Source organism: Acartia tonsa, chromosome 5 (assembly GCF_053477335.1).
Source record: "Acartia tonsa isolate MP-2025a chromosome 5, ASM5347733v1, whole genome shotgun sequence".
NCBI lineage: Eukaryota > Metazoa > Arthropoda > Copepoda > Calanoida > Acartiidae > Acartia > Acartia tonsa.
Genome location: NC_137264.1, coordinates 53,165,019 through 53,181,744, shown reverse-complemented (window position 1 = coordinate 53,181,744; position 16,726 = coordinate 53,165,019). Strand labels below are relative to the sequence as shown.

The following is a 16,726-nucleotide window of genomic DNA, read 5'->3' as shown; positions in this document are numbered from 1 at the left end:
ATCTTTCTATCCATCTGTCTATCTGATTGTCTGATATGCTCATCTAAATATCCATATTCAAGGGAAATAAGGTCAGAATTTTGCATCTTTAAAGAAGCAATTCAAAGGGCTTATATTTCAAACTAAGCAACCACAGAGAATATGTTTTTCAATAGCAAGAGTGTTATCTATAATGCAGATCTATTATAGGTTCTATCTCATAAAATAACTCTACATTATTTTAACTTTAAAAAAAAAAACATATTTTACTTACTGGAAAAACAAGGGGGGGGTAAGTTTTGCCACTTTCGCGTAATCAGTGTTGTGTGGGCTAATTATTGATCTGAGATTATAGGTTATTTAAGGATAAAAGTTTACTTTTGGGTAGTAGTTCACGGAAATTTAATTATTTTTTGAATAGGTCTCCAGGTTCAGGTGCTGCAGGCTGGAAGGTCGTTTCTGGACAGGTATAAAATTAAAAAAAAATTAGATTGAAGAGTTAGAGAGCAACTTATAAAACAAAATATGCTTCTTTTTGAATGTTATTATCATATCTGCAGAAAAAATTAAGATCGGCCTCCAGGTTCAGGTGCTGCAGGCCTCCAGGTACACTCTGGACAGGTAAAAATAAGAAATTTTTATTTGAAGAGTTAGAGGTACACTTATAAAACCAAATATGCGTGTTTTTGGATGTTATTACCATATTTGAAGAAAAAAATGACAATCGGCCTCCAGGTTCAGGTGTTGCAGGCCTCCAGGTTCACTCTGGACAGGTAAAAATTAAAATTTTTTATTTGAAGAGTTACAGGTACACTTATAAAACAAAATATGCATCTTTTTGGATGTTATCATCACATTTGCAGAAAAATTAACAATCGGTCTCCAGGTTCAGGTGCTGCAGGCCTCCAGGTACACTCTGGACAGGTAAAAATTAAAAATTTTTATTTAAAGAGTTACAGGTACACTTATTAAACAAAATATGCATCTTTTTGGATGTTATTACCATATTTGCAGAAAAAATGACAATTGGTCTCCAGGTTCAGGTGCTGCAGGCCTCCAGGTACACTCTGGACAAGTAAAAATTAAAATTTCTTATTTGAAGAGTTACAGGTACACTTATTAAACCAAATATGCATCTTTTTGGATGTTATCATCATATTTGCAGAAAAATTTGAAATCGGCCTCCAGGTTCAGGTGCTGCAGGCCTCCAGGTACACTCTGGACATGTAAAACTTAAAATTTCTTATTGATTTATTTTTTAATATTAGAGGAAAGGTTTCTAAATAGAAAATTGTTAAAATATAATATAATAGCAAAATTTATCAAGTAAACCTTCTATTTGTGTTCCAGGCAGGCTCTGGTGGCCTCCAGGAGCCTGCAGGATAGCTAATAATCCTAATACATAATTTTTGAATTTAGAGAAAAGGTTATAAAATAGGAAATGGATAAATATCATTATCAAATAAAATACATATTATTTAATGTCCCTAGATGTGCTTCAGACAGGCTCAAGGTGGCCTCCATGAGACTGCTGGACAGGTTTAAAAAATTAATTTTATAATTTTTTTATTTAGATGAAAGGTTTAAGTTATGCTCCGGACAGGGTCAAGGTAGCCTCAAGGGGCCAGCTAAATAGATCTGAAGTATTTATTACTTTTTGTTTATGTATGGATTTCCACACCTATGCAAAATATAATTCTGTCTCAGATATAATATTACAGATACTCAGAATGGGGAATGCACCTGAACCTGGAGGCCGATTGTCAATTTATCTTTAAATATGATAATAACATCCAAAATTACGCATATTTAGTTTAATAAGTGTACCTCTAACTCTTTAAAAAAGAAATTATAATTTTTACCTGTTTAGACTGGACCTGGAGGCCTGCAGCACCTGAAACTGGAGTCTGATTTTAATTTTAACTGCAAATATGATGATAACATCCAAAAAGATGCATATTTGGTTTAATAAATGTACCTGTTACTCTTCAAATAAAATATTTTATTTTTACCTGTCCATAGTGTACCTGGAGGCCAATTGTCATTTTTCTTCAAATATGGTAATAACATCCAAAAAGATGCATATTTGGTTTAATAAATGTACCTGTAACTCTTCAAATAAAATATTTTATTTTTAACTGTCCAGAGTGTACCTGGAGGCCTGCAGCACCTGAACCTTGAGACCAATTGTCATTTTTTCTTCAAATATAGTAATAACATCCAAAAAGATGCATATTTGGTTTAATAAGTGTACCTGTAACTCTTCAAATAAGAAATTTTAATTTTTACTTGTCCAGAGTGTACCTGGAGGCCTGCAGCACCTGAACCTGGAGACCAATTGTCATTTTTTCTGCAAATATGGTAATAACATCCAAAAAGATGCATATTTGATTTAATAAGTGTACCTGTAACTCTTCAAATAAATAATTTTAATTTTTACCTTTCCAGAGTGTACCTGAAGGCTTGCAGCAGCTGAACCTGGAGGCCGATTTTAAATTTTTCTGCAAATATGATGATAACATCCAAAAAGATGCATATTTTGTTTTATAAGTGTACCTGTAACTCTTTAAATAAGAAATTTTAATTTTTACCTGTTCCGAGTGTACCTGGAGGCCTGCAGCACCTGAACCTGGAGGCCGATTTTAAATTTTTTTGCAAATATGATGATAACATCCAAAAAGATGCATATTTTGTTTTATAAGTGTACCTGTAACTCTTCAAATAAATTTTTAAAAATTTTTACCTGTCCAGAGTGTACCTGGAGGCCTGCAGCACCTGAACCTGGAGGCCGATTTCAAATTTTTCTGCAAATATGATGATAACATCCAAAGAGATGCATATTTGGTTTTAAAAGTGTACCTGTAACTCTTCAAATAAAAAATTTAATTTTTACCTGTCCAGAGTGTACCTGGAGGCCTACAGCACCTGAACCTGGAGGCCGATTTTAATTTTTTTTTGCAGATATGTTAATAACATTCAAAAAGAAGCATATTTTGTTTTATAAGTTGCTCTCTAACTCTTCAAACAAAATTTTTTAAAATTTTATACCTGTCCAGAAACGACCTTCCAGCCTGCAGCACCTGAACCTGGAGACCTATTCAAAAAATGATTAAATTTCCGTGAACTACTACCCAAAAGTAAACTTTTATCCTAAATAACCTATAATCTCAGATCAATACCTAGCCCACACAACACTGATTACGCGAAAGTGGCAAAACTTACCCCCCCCTTATTTGATAAAACTTTATTTAACATAAATAAATATTTACATTTTAAGGCATTAAATAATTGTATTTGTTGAATGAAATACATAGTTAGCTTGAAAGCTGATTTATGAGTTTATAGTTTTGTATCATTTGGTATGAACTCTTAGAAATTTATTATTTTCTTTTCAAACAGATTAAATATAGCTTTTGCCAAATTAGACAACTGTCTTAAATTTTAAATTTGTTTTTGCTAGAATTGAAATTAGACCTTTTAAAATAATTTTTAGATCCAAAAATAGGTTTTATTTTAAGAAATTTATTTTGTACTGTTTTCATCTTTTAATCTTACAGAGTAGGTAGTCTATAATTAGAAAAATAATTGCTCCTTCAAGAAAATTTTCCGCTCTGTTATTGTTATGTTCTACTTTTTCAATAATTCATCTCAGTATTTTAAAAACTAGCGGCTTCACCCCTAGCCTCTAGGGGCTTTGCCCCAAGAGATGATAAAAAAAGTAAAGGTGAAATTCTTAAAAAAAAAATAAGAATAGGTATCTAAAATAGGGATATCTCCTACAAAAAAAAATGGGGGGGATTTTATGGGTTTTTTTTGGGGGGGATGTCCCCCCCCCCCCAAGAAAATAGCCTAAAACCAAACCACAGGACCAGTAGGTATTTTCCCGGAAGAGTAGAATCCGATCGGTTCAGTGGTTACCGAGATCTTAAGCTTCAGACAGACGGACAGACATCAAGCTACTTTGTATTGTAGATAAAGGATATTAAGTTTCGTCATCATCAAAGGCTACAAATTGATATTGCTTGGTGATAAAGCTTAACAGCACCCAATAAAAATTTTACTCAATTTTAATCTTTTTATATCTATAATTTACAATTTCTAGTGGAAAAATCTAACTTAAATGAACAAAACTAATACCTAATGATTATTTTGTGCTCGTACTTTGATTGCAAAAAAGTGTCCTCTCTGTTAACTTATATTCATTTCCCTGCATTTTTTTGTGTGGTATTTTCACAACACTGGTAATTTTGAAAAATTTTGTTTTTATAATTATTATCTTTATGTATTAATTCTTAAACAAGATAATACAGAGAATGGTTTTCTTGATATTTCTTGGTAATTTCATTAAATTGGTACAAGCACCTTTTCATATTTGTGGTGGACAGTTGTTTCACAGTATACATTGGTTTCATGGGCAATAAAATTGGTTCCAGGAATTGTATAATTCTGTTTCAAAAGAAAGTTGAGCTAATGCTATTTAATGTGCATAAGGCCTGTTATATTCAAGAATATTTATAGATCCTGGTTACATTTTGAATTAACTTAATTTATTAATTAATACAGATAATCTTAGATTGCTTTAAAAATGTCTTACCAATATCTTAAAATATTTTCTAAAATAAAATGAAAATTAATCATAACCTAGATTATTACATTCTAGAAAGAACAATATTATCCAACATATTTTTTCAAAACTATTATTTGAAATTATATCTTTTAATAAGGATAGTTCTTCTAATGTAAAAAAACTAAGTGTAGTGCACAAACATTTGAAAATTTATAAGAAATGTTGCAACTTGGAATAGATTTGGGCATGCCTGCTTTCTCCTATATCTAGTGTGCAACTTATCATGCAATCCTTTGCAATTCTGTTTCTCTGGACTCTAAACTAGCCTGCATTCTACACTTATTCCCTCAGGACTTCAGGAGGAAAGATTGGTACCAAGCTATAATTAGAGTTAGGACATTTAAAGTTTATCTTTATCTATTCAAAGTTAATATGATAAAATAAGCTTTAATTCATTTGTCATAAGCTAAAGCTTACACTGAGTATTCAAATACTACCAAATTAATTCATTATTGCAAAAATCTGTTAATGTAAAGAAAGAGAAAAAGCCACTTAATTCTTTATCAGTATAAATTTTATTTTTTGTACTACTAAGTATAAGTATGTTTTAGGCAAGACAGAATCTAAGAAGAGAGAATATCAGAGAGAGAGTCAGTGTCAAAATGGTGGCCAAAAAACAGGAACATTGTCATTAGTCTAAATTCAAATTAAGCTACATATTATGTCTCTATTTAAATATTTCAGTTCAATTTTTTAGGGTCAGTCTGAACTTCAACTTTCTAGAGGTTTTCATTAGAAATTATATCTGAATTAAGCATCCTGCCTTCTGGTTATGATTATAATATACTAGGGTTGGCAATCCGTATCTGAATCTGGGATCCGGAATCCATCCAATTTTTGGTCAATTTTGGAATCCGAATCCAGAATCCGTTTTTTAATAGCATTTACGGATTCTTAAGTGGTAGGCTAAAATTAGCGTCTTGAGTTTTTTCTTTCAACTCCCCCTTTTTGAAGGCAAAGATTATCATCATATAAAATCTTTTAAAATCTGGTTAAATTCTCGGAGGTGAATTATAGAGAACACCAAGAACATTAATTTTTAGGACATATGTAGCACTTAATTTTCGAAAAAAGCCTTTTAAAATATTGCTAGTATCCAGAATCCGCAAAAAATAAGAATCTGGAATCTGCCATTTTTTTTGACGGATTCTTGTAAGAATCTGAATCCGGTCCCTATAATATACACAGTGATATCACTATTCATTTATTAATGTGCTTTGTCTGATTTTTCAAGCATTCTTGTTTTATAAAAAGAATTATATTAATGGCTATAACAGGATGGTACAGTTGTTAAAAAGCTGTTTAAACCAATAGAGGATAGCAATAAGGAAGGGCCCTCACATCGATGCAATATTTTTGTTCTCTCCAAAAACAAGGTATGGTTTGTCTATTATCTATAATATTTTGATAATTTGTTTATACGCCTGCAAAATGTTTTTGAACCTATAGTACATTTACACTTTCCTTTTCTCAATCTTTAAATAATTTCTAACTATGTATCTTAAAAATCTACATGTTTTCAATCTTTTTTTTTCAATTATCCTTTAATTTATGAATTATTAATGTATTTTTTTTTCTGTGTACTGTTAACCTGTCTATTCTATTGTATCTGTCTATCCATTCAGGAGGAACGAATAACTTGGCATGTAATGGAGGTGGTGGTTATTATTGACAGAAGACCAACTTGTCATATCAAAGGAATCATATCTTAAAGTATTTTTGGTAGAAATATTAAATCTAACATAAAATACCAGCAAAGTTAATTTCATATGTCACACAGAAATATCATCATAGTTTAATGTTCAGATAACGTTGAAATTAATTGAGTTTTATATTGGTCGGAGTTACTTTCAGAATAATTAAAGTCATCTATTTCAAATAAATCTTATTTCCCCACAGCATTAAAGTAAGATTTTAACAAAAACTTACAGATGGGCAGACAGAATTTAGAGTAGATTTTCAAGTTAAAAGTGAAAAATACTATAGCTTATAGAGCCACCCTTTCAAATATAAGAAAAATTGCAATAACTATTATGATTGATACCTATTTGATTGAATACCCTACCTCTTACTTGAAGGAAAGAGTCTGTGGAATAAAATAAACATTTGCAATTCAAACAAATTTTTAACATTACATGAAAATAAAATAAAACTTTATAAAATGAATGAATAGATACTATTATTAAAATATGTTCGCCTATGAATGTCTGTTATCCATCTTTCCACAATGAAATAACTATCTATATAAATAGAATGCACCACTGCACTCTGTATTCATACAATATATCCCATCCCATACACTTTTTCCTTTATTTTGTGGTTCAAACAAAACAGCCACTTTCTGTGGAAGAATCAGCAAAATTAAATGTAGTCTTTCAACAAATAACAAAATAATAAAATACGAATTTTGTATTCTTGTGTTCTGGACAGATTACTTTTTTTCTATTAAACTATAAGAGCTTTAAAAATAAATGCTTTACATCTAAATGATTAAAAGGCCTAATAATTCTTCTATGAAATGAATCCATTAAAATATCCTAGAATGTAAAGTTAATTGTAACCAACAGAAGCTGTTTAATTCTCATCAACATACACTTCTCAAATTTTATGTATCAGGAAAAAATAATTTAGTGCTGTTTTACATTAAATGTTGTATAAAATAAAAACCCACTTTAGTTTTTCCTTTAGTAGGTCATAAGACTTTTAGGTATAAATATTTAATGCTAAAGCAGTCTTAGGAGAGGAATAAAAGAATTGGCCCTTTTAACAATATTTATTTCTAGAATTATAAATGTGAAATGTTAATAAAATGGGAGTTTATGCAATGTTGTGTTTACTAAAATTCTTGTAACTTATTGATCGGATTATATCATGCATCATTATTATTCATGAACAAAAAAAAACTTTTTTTTGACTTAAGTAGATTTTATTGTCAGCTGGTTAACTAAAATTCTACCTATAAATTTTACTAATGTAATGTGTTTAAAAATTAGTTATTAAAATATAATACTGTCGTCTGAAATGCTTGAAAAGATATTTGATCAAATACAGGAATAGCTGGGCACGAGTTTGCTACCATAGTCTGCCAAGGCAAAGCCCAAGCTTATTTGAACAAGGCCGCTTCATTCCATTTTGATGTAAAGCTCAGTATAAAACAGACTGTTGAAGACCTTGCCTCACAATTAAATGTTGAAGGAATTCATCTATTTAGTATATCATAAAATCTAATTTTAGTTTAATTTTCTTTTGTTTATTTATCCTCAAATAATTATACATTTAATCTAAAGTTTTTTAATAGATGAATTTAAAATTAGGTCCTAAAGGAAGTCAAATGAGCCAATGGTTGTACATTTTCACCAAAGGATATGTTTCTAACCTAAGGTCAAGGTATGTAACCTTCAATATGTTTAGGTTGGGAATGAGGCTTTGTAAATATGAGTTTTTTTTGGTATATCAGTATAATATTTGTACTTGCTGTACTTTAAAATTGTCTGTGGGGTAATTATCACAAGCAAATGAAACAGTGGACCATTCAGCATGAGATTTTTATTGCTGGGCAGAAAATGAATAAAATTGTCTGGCCTCAGTTGAACTCCACTAGTTGTTATAATCCTTTAATAGAGTTTCTTAGGAGTGCTAATTTATCCTTTTATGTGGGAACTACAGAATAAATCTTCTGTGTTTTAAAACACCATTTAAAAATGCACTAAATACATGCAGGATTTTTTTGGGATTAGACAATGGGTATTTTAATTTTTTGGGGGGGTTTGGGGTGTTCACCCCCCAAGAAAATAGTTATAAACCTTCCCGGGACCTATGAGAAGCTACCCTGTAAAGGAGAACCCGATCGGTTCAGCGGTTAGCGAGATCCTTCGCTACAAACAAACAGACAGACATCGTTCTACTTTGTATTATAGATATGTACCTTTAAATTGTAAGGACTCACTGAAGACTTGTGGTAAAGTCTGAGAGCAAGTGAGAGAGAGAGAGAGGAAATCTAAATGACCTAATGTTGCAGTATTTATATTTTGTTGTATTGTTATTGGGTTAAATGGTAGGGTTTCTAGTTTATAGTTCTGTGGATATTTCGTTCTATTAGACATAATCGGTGTAGACCAGTTCCAATAATATTCTCCAAGTTTGATTTTGGATAAGATAATAGCCGATAAATTGATGTAGATCCGGAATTACAGATTAAAACATTTGAACTTTTAACTGAATGAAATAACCAATTAACATTATTAAAGTCCCCAAAGTTGCTAAGCCAATGAATAACAAAATATTATTATAAAACTTTAGGGACTATTATAATAGATAGCCCAATGTCCCCTCCCTCCCATATTTTTCCCTCCAATTATTCTTCCTCCCCTTCTCCCATTCTATTAAGAAAATACCTAATCAGTGCAGCAGCTTGAAAAAGCTGAAGCCGCCAAACTTGACTTCACAGCCTTTTTAAAGGTTCGTATGCTGTGCCATTCTAAAACTTATCAAATTAATTAAACAACATTCTAAAAATTTATGCAATCACTTTTTTTCTATACGATACTTAATATCAAAAATATATTTAGAAAAATTCTTCTCCTAAACCATAATAAGTATTTTGGTTTATAATTATGGCTTTCTAGTAATTGGTCCAATAATGCTTTGTCTAGATCATTTCCTATGCGCAACTATATTACAACAAAACATAATGGTTAACATCATTCTTGTTCTTAAGTACAAAGATTTTTCTGTTTTTATTTTTTAAGTGAAATATTTCTAAAATGTGAAATTTTGTTAAAAAGGGGGAGGTAGGTTGTGCTAAAATTCCGTAAAGGTGAGTTTTAAGGCTTAAAAACAGTAGTAGAACAATAATATTTACTAAATAATATATGTATTTCTTATTGAAAAGAACTATAGACAAAATTTTTTTTTATTAAAGTTAACATAAATTTTATTGTTCTACTGTTTTTAAGTCTTAAAACTCACACCTTTACGGAATTTTCGCACAACCTACTCCCCCTTTTTAATTAATGATTCTCTAATGCCACATACAAGTTTTTTCTTAGAAATTAACAGATTAAAATTTTTTTTCAAAAAAAAAGTGTTCCAAAAGATGTAATATGGACGTTAAGCTATAAAAATTGGAAAGAATATTAGTGAATCTAATAGATTTGAAATCTGCATAAAATTTTAAGGAATTTTTATAAAATTCGTTTTTTGTATAATTCTTTATCTATAAGCGCAAATACAAATTAAGTTAAATAATTTTGACATCTGTGATTGGTGGATTGAAAACTATCTGCGCCCTGATTGGAGAAGCTTAAGTGACGTACATCATTCAACCAATTAGAGCGCAGGTAGTTTCCAATCCACCTATCCTATTGATCAAAATTTATTAACTTAAATTGGATTTGCACTTGAAATAATGAATTATATAAAAAACGAATTTTATAAAAAATCCTTAAAATTTTATGCAGATTTCAAATCTATTATATTCATTAAAATTCTTTCCAATTTTTATAGCTTAATGGACGTATTCATAAATGCATTTTCAAAAAACATAATACAGTACTTGCAGACCGATTTCACATGTAGGAAGGGTCCAATATGGAATTATTCTGTGGCTAAATAATAATCCTAACAATTTAAGGCGAGCTTTGCCCAATGACTATTGGACAGCTGAATCTGTGGAGGATTATATGAGGTGCAAAGTCATCAACTTTCCCATTGGAGTTCAGAATGAGGCCATGAGAAGAAATGCGTTCAGGTAAATAGACCAAAACTTTCCAAGGACTCAGATGAGTTTTTCCTTAATAGTTTTACTTTATAGTTCTTGAAGTTCAAAGATTTTAGAAATGGATTTAAACCTAGTTGGGGGGGGGGGGGGGGGGGGTAGTTTTTTTTTATCTTTGGCCCCATATCCCCTGCGAAATATCCCTAATCCTACCTTAGACCATTGTTAAGCTTTTCTTAGTAATCCTGCCATTTACAAGATCTCAACGGACGTTAAATTCATCCGCTTTGGTGTTCAGGGTGAAAATTAAATAAACAATATTTAAAAAGAATTTCATCTTCTAATTATTTATTTGTTTGAATCGAAATAATAGGGGATAAGTTTTTGTTTGAACCACTAAATTAACATGTTTTTGCTAAGTATTGGCATAAAAAGTTATTCCATTTTACTGGTATAAAACACATTCACATATATCCATCTATTGGTGTAAAAATCAATATTGGTGTTGGCAAAACAAGTCTGCAGAAAGGTGTTCACACTAAACAGCAATTTTTTTTTGAATTTGGCAGGAATTACTATCATGTTAACCGAAAGTAAAATATTCCTAAATTTTGGGCTAGCCCGTATGTATCTTTAAAATTGAAAGCTTTTATGATAATTAGATCTTTCTATCAATTTTGAATCAGAGAGAGAGAGAGAGAGAGATGGGACAAATGGCTTTTTATTATGTTAGTCCTCAAAGTCATAAAATATAATTTTCGTACTAGTTAGTTAAACAACCTTGGGGACTTAAGTGAATTCTGATGTATTGGTTGATTAAATTGAGTTGTCAAAGATTTCAACCTCTAATTATAGTTTACATTAGGAATAATTTTGTGTATCATCATTAGGTATGTATTGTACATCAATTTATCGGTCATTGTCTTATACCTTTAGATCCTGATTTAGAATAATGTATAAAGATTTCTTAAACAAAAAATAATCTTGTTAAAATCAGGATCATTATCATTAGATTAAAATTCAACTTGCCTATGGTTTACATTACACTCACTAAATGCTAGTTGTTTTGTATAACCTCTATAAGAACTGTCACTCTTCAGATAAACTTCATTAGTAGAACAAAAGAGATGGAAATAAGATATTTTCAACAATTCACATCATCATATCTTTAAAACTTTTTAAACATTTTTCCTCATTAAAAGTGTGTTTTTCTTATATGACTGAGAGAAAAAGGCATCTTTTGTAGCATAGTTACTATAAAACTATGGACAATTTACTCTTGGACGTTCTTGCGCATTCTTATGGATATAACTGTCCTTGATAAAACTTTGTATTAAAATTTTTAAAAGATATTAAAATAAGGAAAATTATATTTTTTCCTAACTTATTTTTTAAAAATTTTGCATAAATGTGCAATTCAAATAATTTTCTGTGATGATTTAATTTATTTCTTACAGAACATTGCTTCCAGAAAGAGTGTTCATAGAAAATATTTCATTACTTTAAGTAGACCCCTTCCGATTTTTTTAAAAGAAAACGTTTGAAAAATCTTTTAAGAGGGTCATTTTTTTCTATAGGGTGATTTTTCGTGGGAGGATGGTAGTGCCCTCCCCATAATAGTTATAGATCTTCCCAAGACGAAAAAGAATCTGTATTGTAAAGAAGAACAATTATGTTCTAGCGGTTAGTGGTAACCTTCAGTACAGATAGACATCCTGTTACTTTTATATAAGGATTATTTAAGATAACTCTTGATGTATTGTAAAATTGTTTATCAACATGTCAGGGAAAGAAAAATCAAAAATATTTTTGGTTTCAAATATATTGGATTGTATGGCTTGGGGCCTATCTATAATACAAAGTAGAACTATGATTGTCTGTCTGTCCCTCGGTAAACACTGAACTGATCGGATTCTACTCTTCAGGGAATATACCTACTGGTCCTGTGGTGGTTTTAGGCTATTTTTTTGGGGGTGGGACACCCCCAACTAACCCAAAACTAAAAATCCCCCCCCCAATTTTTTTCTTTTTTTCTTGCGTAGGTACCTATTTTTCCACGATTTTTTTTTCTTATGGGGAAGTTAGTTCACATAAAACTACTGGCGGCAGCAACGGTAGTACTTAATTTTTTTTTAATTATCTCTTGGGGCAAAGCCCCTATACGCTAGGGGTGTAGCCGCTAGTATTTTTATAAATTGATAAAATACATTCTAAAGTTGTAACATAAATACAGATTAAATGTCCATATCTAAGTAGGAAAATAAGTGCATATTAGAGGGTTTTAAAACTCCATGGGAAAAGGCTTAATTTATGTATGATGTTTTCCTAACATGTCCTTGGATATACGTCTATATTTGTGTAACAATTCGGCAGTGTTTCGGAGCCTGAGCCGGGAGCCGTCATATTTTGCTGGAGCCGGAGCCGTAATTTTCGTTAAAAACGGCTCCGGCTCCGGACTAGATAAATAAAGAGATTTTTTTACAAATTATAATTTGATAACTCTGTATTGTCATGTGCAAATGCCCTTTTTATCAAAAATTGAACTTTTAAAACCTTCAAAAGTCAAAAATAAAAAGTATTTTTTATGGGGAAAAAATATGTCCAGTTTATCTTGATTTTAGGTTGAAGCTGGAGCTGGAGCCGGATCCGGATCCGTATTTCCAAATACAACTCCGAGGAGCTGGAGCCGCACCAAAATCAAACGGCTCCAATCCATCACAGAAACAAAAAAGATAAACATATTTTACAAAATAGATCCCCGCGAGTATAAATTCATATTGCATGAAATGGCTCAAAATATTGAAGATCTTTCTTTGGAATAATGCAGATTTTAAATAGAACAATATGTGTATAAAGTGTAGGTATTATATTTAAAACCCTCTAGTACATACAGAGTACTATATGCATCTGAATAATATAATCTTAAAATAGCCTAGAGCCTAGACATAATGAGGTCCATCCTCCTCTGCCAAAAATGAATACATTTTGTTGCCTCATTATTTTTTTCTTGGACCCAGATAATGTAAAAATAGAAAGTTATCAGGGAGACAAAAACTTATGCTTACATTTCCTTAATTAACTTTTGTCACTGCTACGCACATCTTCTTATAGAAATATATGTTTATTCTATCTTCATTTTTGTAGGCTTTTATTATTATTTTTCCCCTGATTTTTTCATTTACAGGCTAAAGTTTATGGCTAAAGATATATAATTTCTAACACTCTTAGACCTGCTTTATTTTATGTTTAAAATTAATTAAAGGGATTACTTAACCTTTTTTTCTTACGGAATTTGGGGGTTACTAGCCTAACTTCACCCACAATTCAAGCCATTTTAGAGAACTTAAGTTACATACAGACAGACACGCAGCATTTACATTATTAAGTAGGACCATTGAGTAACATTTACCAGAAAATAATCATTAATTTGTTCTGTCATGAAATGATTTAAAACACTTAACAAACTTATATTGGCCACTATGAAAACAACCATCCTGTTTCAGTTAAGTTCACAACATTACCTGAAAAAAAAGAAATTCATCAATTATCAAAACAGAAAGTTGACTTAGATTAAAAATTTTATCAAAATGGAAATAGGAATGTACCTATATTTTTTGTTTATCAACTTTGAAGCAACTTTAAAGCTTGAGCAGCCAGTAAACTTCGCAGAAAACCTTCCTTGCCCATTCAACTTGTTTAGAAATATATATTGATATATATTTTAAAGAGGCTGTATGTTTGTCTTTTTGAAAGATCTTGCTGGGGGTTGGACTTATACTACTCTTCTTCAAGTTTTTTATGTTTTATATTGATATGGGGTAACTCAATCAAGCAATGGTAAAATTTTCTCTGGAATAGGATTAACATTTATTTTTAAGTGTCCTTAGAAGACACAAGAGTCGTAGCTGCTAGTTGACATACAAAAGCTCTTGTCTAACTATAAATATAAATTTCAGGACCTGGATAATCTCACAGAAAGTGACAGATGACAAAGACAAGGACAAGAATGTCTTTGTCTGCACTTTTGATCCAGACAAACAGGTAAGGAATAGGAATTTAAAGCCTTGCTAGTAGCTTCATAAATATAACAGGACATATTTTAGCTGGTAAATAGAGATATCTAGAGACTTACTCTCTAAGTAAGCAAATAGAAGAGCTTTGGAGGTACATTCCAGAAATGTCATTGGTTGAAATTGTGTACAGATATTGGAAGGAAAGGTCATAATTTTTTATTTTGTTCTCATAATGAGTCAGCTGTTAAAGTCGCATTTTCCTAAGAATTATGTCATATGTCCTTCTTTAACCCAGTCTAATGAATTAAATCTACCACTTAATTGAAATTCAAATCTTTTATAAGCACCATAAAAATTTATGTGATAATAAATAATAATAGAAGTAAATGCAACAAAATAATTAAATGTTATGGCATCCAAATGTTGAGTTTAATATTTGACAAGTATAATTAGCTTTGCATTGTTGCCAATACTGGGCCCAACTTAGTACTCACATAGGTAGATATATACACACTGTGCTAATGAAATTTCAAAGTCAAAGGTATCACCTATAGAATTGTTAGCCCAACTTGGTTCTCACAAAGATAGTGTGCTTGTGAAAGAGAAAGGTTGATGTTATCACCTCACAATCGGTGCAAATATATTGCACAATTTGATCTCTAATAGATTAATACACCCTGCGCACATGGATTAGAAAAGTTGAAGATAGCTTTGCAATATTGCCAATACTGTGACACACACTGTGCTCATATAAGAGGAAAGTCACAGTTATATTACTTTATTCTTGGATAGATACACATTGTAATCATGAACAAGGAAAGTTGAACATAGCTATGAATTTTTGCCTTTATTCTTAGAGATAGTGTGATACTGTGCTCCTTGTTAAATATAGCCTTTGATTGTTGAAAAAACTCTACTCAAAAAAATTATAGTTGAAGATAGCTTTGTATTATAACCTAAGCTGTGCACAATTTATATTAACATTGAACAGGAGAACATCATTACAGAAAGAGAGGAAGTGCATATGATTAAAACCTATGTGTGAATTATAGTTGCATTTGTTAGATTATTAAATTTAAAGTTTTATTTGAAACTATTTTGTTTTAATGTTTGATGTTACTCCTCTTCAACATAAATAAATTCAACTATTGCTGACTAAAAAAATATACTAATTGATAATGTTATAGTTACTATTAATAGAGAGGGGGATCAAGATTAGTCTAAAATTGCATCCTTACATGGACAACAGGTGGAATGCCATGGCTAATGATCATATGCAGCTGATAAACATGTAAACTAAAACCTTCCAGACAGAAGTCTTGCAATCAGAATGATTGTAATTCATTTCTTGTAACTAAAATCAATACCTAGATGAGATGAATGAATAAAAAGTTGAGTGACTTTACATAATTTAGTCTAAGTCATGCTCATTAGTTTAATTGGGATATGCTTAATTTTCCACTTGATATCAGGGTTAAGAAGTATAGAAGATTAGTAGGATGTAAGTCTTTTTCAAATGTAGAATAAATAGTAAAGCCTTGGTTTTACAAATAATCTGGACAGAAATAGTTTGTGACAGTATCACAGCATTTTAGATATACAAAAATAACTAATCATTTTGAAACTTAATTATTTTAATTGCGATTTGAAAAAAAAACTATATTATATGCATAAATAAAAAAAAGGTCGTTTAGTCCATCATTATGAGATTGATTAATGCTAGTTACTATATTACCTAATATCTTATTGAATTTTGGTTTTATTTTATAGTCACAATTACTCTCTAATTTTATCTTCATTTGTTAATTTCCATATAACAAATGAAGATAAATTGTTGATTTTTAATTGTCGAAAATTATTAAATCTTTTAATATACCACTTACATTCCTGATTTGATGCAGACTAAACTCTGCAAAAGACCTCAACCGAGGGATATAGGGATAAGTCAATGTAATATTATGAATTAATAATTTAAAGTATTGTATTTCTTGACTAATAGATATTGGGAGATATAAAGGGTTGTAGATTGATTTATATTTTATAGATATCTTTCACCTTATTTGAAATATAATCTTATGCAATTAAATTATTTAATATGTTAGACTAAGGGCATAACGTTAAGAATGGACAAGTATCTACTATCATATGTTTAACATTTTAGGAGGTGAAGTTTCTGAAATACTTTAGCTTGCCAGTGGAAAATAAAGTTGAAACTCTTGGCTTGCTTGAACACATCAGCTTGGGCTCAGTTAAGGTAAGTTTATTTAATATTTATTTTTGTAGAAATTGTTCTATTTTGTTTGATTTATAGATAAATTGGACTAAATCTGTAATTACTGATTAGTAACTAAAAAGCTAGAGTTTTTTAGTATATCTGATTGTATATATCTT

At 30.5% G+C, this 16,726-nt stretch overlaps 2 protein-coding genes across 4 annotated transcripts in view; one reads left to right on the top strand and one right to left on the bottom strand.

The window, feature by feature from the left end:
* Positions 1–16,726, bottom strand: part of LOC145319831 (serine/threonine-protein kinase BRSK2-like) — a 199,242-nt gene that overhangs the window by 118,636 nt on the left and 63,880 nt on the right. The window lies entirely within an intron of this gene.
* LOC145319832 (uncharacterized) overlaps positions 1–16,726 on the top strand; it is a 39,357-nt gene that overhangs the window by 19,091 nt on the left and 3,540 nt on the right. The window contains exons 14-21 of the mRNA XM_080162199.1: positions 5,158–5,228; positions 5,886–5,982; positions 6,232–6,308; positions 7,662–7,802; positions 7,922–7,993; positions 10,239–10,355; positions 14,279–14,363; positions 16,497–16,589. Coding sequence (XP_080018325.1) covers positions 5,158–5,228; positions 5,886–5,982; positions 6,232–6,308; positions 7,662–7,802; positions 7,922–7,993; positions 10,239–10,355; positions 14,279–14,363; positions 16,497–16,589 — 753 coding nt within the window. The remainder of the gene's footprint in view (positions 1–5,157; positions 5,229–5,885; positions 5,983–6,231; positions 6,309–7,661; positions 7,803–7,921; positions 7,994–10,238; positions 10,356–14,278; positions 14,364–16,496; positions 16,590–16,726) is intronic.